This window comes from Mandrillus leucophaeus, unplaced genomic scaffold (genome assembly GCF_000951045.1).
Source record: "Mandrillus leucophaeus isolate KB7577 unplaced genomic scaffold, Mleu.le_1.0 Scaffold630, whole genome shotgun sequence".
Classification (NCBI taxonomy): Eukaryota; Metazoa; Chordata; class Mammalia; order Primates; family Cercopithecidae; genus Mandrillus; species Mandrillus leucophaeus.
In genome coordinates, this window is record NW_012106809.1 from 476,224 (window position 1) to 480,710 (window position 4,487).

Sequence of the window (4,487 nt, forward strand, 5' to 3'; positions counted from 1 at the left end):
TATATATATTCATATATTTTTAATTAAATTCAAAATAATGTTATTGTTACTAGAAAAAGAAGGGACAGGCTGGGTGTGGTGCCTCACACCTATAATTCCAGCACCCTGGGAGGCTGAGGCAGGAGAATCACTTGACCTGGAGACCAGACTGAGCAACAAAGTGAAAACCCATCTTCACAAAAATTTAAATTAACTTAAATTAAAATTAAATAAAGAAAGAAGGGAGAGAAGAGAGTCTGCAAGTGGCAGTGTTGCATGGGAGTACTGGACTAGGAGAGGAAGCTAAATGATCAGATGGGAATGAGAGAGAGAAGTGTAGCGCCTCTGGGGGCAGAGGTAAGCACCAACCCAGAAGGAGAGAGGCTGGGGGGCTGTCAGCCAAGAGGAGAGAGCCAGATGAGGCAGAGGGAACCAGAGGGAGGTGCGGATAGGAGCTCACCATCGAGTCAGGGAGTCCTGGATGGCGTTGGTGAGCGCATGGCCCAGGTGCAGGGAGCCTGTCACGTTGGGGGGTGGGATGCACATCATGAAGACACCTCGGGGATTTGCTGCTGACACATTAGGACGCTGATGGTGGAGAAGGATGGCACATGTTTAAGGCCTCAGGTCACCTCTCCCAGCCCCTCCCAGGCAACACGTCCTTCAGTCCTGCCCTTCCCCACCCCACCCACTCTGGGCCTGGGCAGCAGTGCCCACTCACCCCATACTCTGGCTTGAAGAAACCCTGCTGCTCCCACCAAGGGTACCAGGCAGCCTCCACATACCGAGGGCTGTAGGAGTCGGGCATGGGGCCACTGACATCTGGGGGAGAGGAAGGGAGGGCTTAGTGCCATGGCTGAGAGCACCAGGAAGGAGACGTGCTGGCAGAGAGGGATCAGGATCTCCCTCTCTGAATGTCGCTTACATCGTAGGACAAGCATTTGAGGGGCCTAGGGGCAGGGGAGGGGGTCTGCAAATCCTCACCAAACAAAGTGGTGAGAGCAAGAACAGAGCAAGATAGCGTGAAAACTTGGAAGGGGCTTGCTGAGAGGTGAACCCCTTCCCACTCCTAGTACCTTTCTTTTCCCCGGGTGGGGTTGGGAGGTCATAGGTAATGACCCCAGGATCCCGTTTCTCCCTCTTCTCTGGTTTTGGTTTCTTCTGCTTGGGAGGGAGAAGACATAGGCCCAGGCATCAGCCACCCCATCACTGCACACATCAACTTTCCTTCCAGCTCCACCCTCGCCTCTCACCTCCCCTGCAGGTGGCTGCTGCTGTTGGATCTTCTGCTTCTGTTGGAATTTCTCTAGCTTCTCCCGTTTCTTTGCCTCTTTCTTGAGCTGAGCAGCTGTCTTTGGGAGGGCAGGAGTCTCGGGGCCTAGAGAGAGGCACAGAAATTCAGACTCAGCCAGCTGGGGACCCTCTTGGATGGCACTACTAGGTTTCAGATGGGCTATTTCAGATGCCCGAGGTCTCGCCCATGCTGACCTCCCCCCTCCCCCTCCTCTCCCGCAGGACCCTGCCCCAGTGATTCTGCCATTTCTATGAAAAAAAGAAAGTGAGTTGCATGGAAGGCCCCAGGGAAGCCCCTATCCTCCAACTCCTCGCCCTGCCTCACCTGGCTGATGAGAGAGAGGCCTGGCCCCTGAGTATAGAACTACTTCTCCCAGCACTGCTCGGAATTCTGGCTGCCGGACACACGTGACAAACCAGCGAGTCACATTATTCCAGATCCGGCGGGCAGGTGGGTCTAGGACCTGGAACACGAAATAAATGACTATTCTCAGTCACCCTACAGTGAGGTTTGAGGGGAGCAGTCTTGTTCTTCCCCAGGCCTGGTGACTCACGTATCGGAAAGGCAGCAGCAAGGCTGTGACAGCCGCCAGGTCAGCCAGAGTAGGGGCCTCCCCGGCCAAGTAGGTGTGCAGCCGAAGCCACTCCTCCAAGGGGCTCAAGGCCCTGCCCAGGGCCCCCAGCACAGCCTGGCAGGAAGGGGAAGAGGTGTGAGACAAGGTTTGGCCCGCCTCCATCTCCCACCACAACCCTCCTTTTGGCCTCCCTCCACCCCACTCCAACAAATCACCACCTCTGAGTCCCATTTCTTCACTCAAGTAGTCATAATAAAAATACTTCTGACTCATCCAGCAAATGAAACTCAATACTTATGTGTTAGATGCAATATGTTAAGCATAGAAGTAAAGATTATATGAGGCAACTCAATAACTGCCAGGTTCAGGACATCAATAAATATTTAAGTACTTCTCCAGGCAATGAGAGGACAACACGAACAGATAGACAGAGCCCTGACCTGGTAGAGTTAACATTCTTGTAGGGGAACAACAAATGAGCAAATATAAAATGCAGTGCTCAGGCCGGGCCTGGTGGCTCACGCCTGTAATCCCAGCACTTTGGGAGGCTGAGGCGGGGGGATCATGAGGTCAGGAGATCGAGACCATCCTGGCTAACAGGGAGAAACCTTGCTTCTACTAAAAATGCAAAAAAATCGGCCGGGCATGGTGGCAGGCACCTGTAGTCCCAGCTACTAGGGAGGCTGAGGCAGGAGAATGGCGTGAACCCGGGAGATGGAGCTTGCATTGAGCTGAGATCACGCCACTGTACTCCAGCCTGGGCAACAGAGCGAGACTCCGTCTCAACAACAACAACAAAAAACCAAAAAAAACCCATGCCATATTTTTCTTAATTCCTATGAAGAAAAATAAAGCAGAATGAGGGGAACAGGGGCCGGGCGCCGTGGCTCACGCCTGTAATCTCAGCATTTTGGGAGGCCGAGGCGAGCAGACAATCTGAGGTTAGGAGTTCAAGACCCTGGTCAACATGACAAAACCCCATCTCCACTAAAAACACAAAAAATTAGCCAGGCGAGGTGGCAAGCGCCTGTAATCCCAGCTACTCAGAACGCTGAGGCAGGAGAATCACTTGAGCAGTGAGCTGAGATCGCACCATGGCATTCCAGCCTGGGCAACAGAAGGAGACACAGTCTAAAAAAAAAAAAAAGAAAAGAAAAGAAAAAAAAGAGGGGAACAGGGAATTCCAGGAGAGAGGAACTCTATTTGTTTGTTTGGACAGACATTCTGAATGTAAGGACTCTATAGGGTGATCACAACATGAGGGAGCAAGTCAGGGTCTGTCGCATTCATTCATCCATTCAATAAATACCAATTTCCTATCATGTGCTCCACACCATGCAAGGAGGTGGAGTTGAAAGTACACCAAGGCTCAGGTCTCCTTTGGAAGGACTGATAGTTACAATCTGGCAGGGTTATCTCTCCTCTCACTTCCCTTCCTCATTTCATTTCTCTTTTATCTTCTCCCAGCAATTGTCATCTCTCCCTCACCCAGTCTTTTCCTGCAATTCAAATAATTTCTATCCTCATCAATTTCAGACTCATCAAACTTTTACTAAGAGACTTTAAAAGTGCCCAGCACTAAACTATGTGCTCTGCGCACATCTTTTAATCCTATTAACTCAGTGAGGCAAGCATTACATCAACTTGCCTGTGTGTTCATAGACATAGGACGACCAAGACACAGTGGGTTTATGAAGCGTGCCCAGGGTTACCATACCGGTTGGCAATCTGGGATTTGATCACTCTTTTCCCACATCTGATGTGCTACCTTCTTGTCTCACTGTCCATTCCAGTCCTCGCTTCCCTCCTCTGAATTTCTCCCCTCCCCCTCTGTACAACCCCCTCACCTGGGGGTCCTGGGCCGAGCTTCGGAGGCCCAGGGCCGGCAGCGTTGCTCCACAGGCAGCTGGTATTAACTCCGTGTCGGCGTAACTGACCCACTGTTGGACGAGGACAGCAGCCCGGCTGCCCCCTGGGCCTCCCAGGCCTGCAGGCCACAGCAACTGGGACACAGCCGTGGCCCCCCACACCCAGAGTCCACCGGGCCCCTGCTCCAGGGCCGGCAGGCGGGGTGGGGGAAAGGGAGTTCTGCTAGTCGGGGGCGGCTGGAGACAGATGCGGGGGTGGGCTCCTCCCCATCCGGGACCCTCCCCAGCCTCCCCATAGCGAGCGGCTATGAGGGCTCGGAGGCTGGGGAAGGCATCTGGGTGAGGGGAGACGTAGAGGATGGACATAGTTATGAGAGGGTCCGAACGAAGTAGAAAAACCTAAGAAGAAAGAGAGACAGGGGATGACTGAGGGATCCAGGTGGGTCCTATATTTGAGTAGAGAGGGGACCCTCACGGGAGCTCCTCCGCCGCAGACACCCGAGTCCCCCAGGACTGAGGGTCTGACCAGGCAGGCTGTCAGGAGCCAAGGACCTGGCTCTCAGAGGAGCAGTGACAGTAGGGAGCTCCTGGGGAAGAGGGACTATCCATGATCGCGAGGCTTCGGGGAGTGTGGATGACTCTCAGGAGCCGGTCGGCGTCTGGTTGGACGCGGGTTCGAGCCGCGTGTACGTACTGGAGGGAGATGGTAAGACTGGACCGGGAATCCACCTCACAGCCAGGCGCCAGCCGCGGCTGGACCGGCCGGGCGGCC

General features: G+C 53.8%; 2 protein-coding genes across 3 annotated transcripts in view; both read right to left on the reverse strand.

Annotated features, from left to right (window-relative positions):
* VARS (valyl-tRNA synthetase) overlaps positions 1–4,487 on the reverse strand; it is an 18,999-nt gene extending 14,512 nt beyond the window's left edge. The window contains exons 1-8 of one of the 2 annotated variants that reach the window (XM_012000544.1): positions 4,410–4,487; positions 3,695–4,114; positions 1,827–1,961; positions 1,598–1,736; positions 1,233–1,357; positions 1,056–1,140; positions 701–801; positions 440–567 (exon numbers count right to left, since the gene is read on the reverse strand). In XM_012000544.1, coding sequence (XP_011855934.1) covers positions 440–567; positions 701–801; positions 1,056–1,140; positions 1,233–1,357; positions 1,598–1,736; positions 1,827–1,961; positions 3,695–4,081 — 1,100 coding nt within the window. In that variant the 5' untranslated portion in view covers positions 4,082–4,114; positions 4,410–4,487. Of the gene's footprint in view, positions 1–439; positions 568–700; positions 802–1,055; positions 1,144–1,232; positions 1,358–1,597; positions 1,737–1,826; positions 1,962–3,694; positions 4,115–4,409 lie in introns of both variants that reach the window. The other variant, XM_012000543.1, reaches the window with a different exon arrangement.
* The window catches only part of LSM2 (LSM2 homolog, U6 small nuclear RNA associated (S. cerevisiae)), a 26,905-nt gene that overhangs the window by 6,909 nt on the left and 15,509 nt on the right, over positions 1–4,487 (reverse strand). Inside the window, exon 6 of the transcript XR_001008287.1 lies at positions 4,467–4,468. The gene's annotated coding sequence lies outside the window, so the exon portion shown is untranslated. The remainder of the gene's footprint in view (positions 1–4,466; positions 4,469–4,487) is intronic.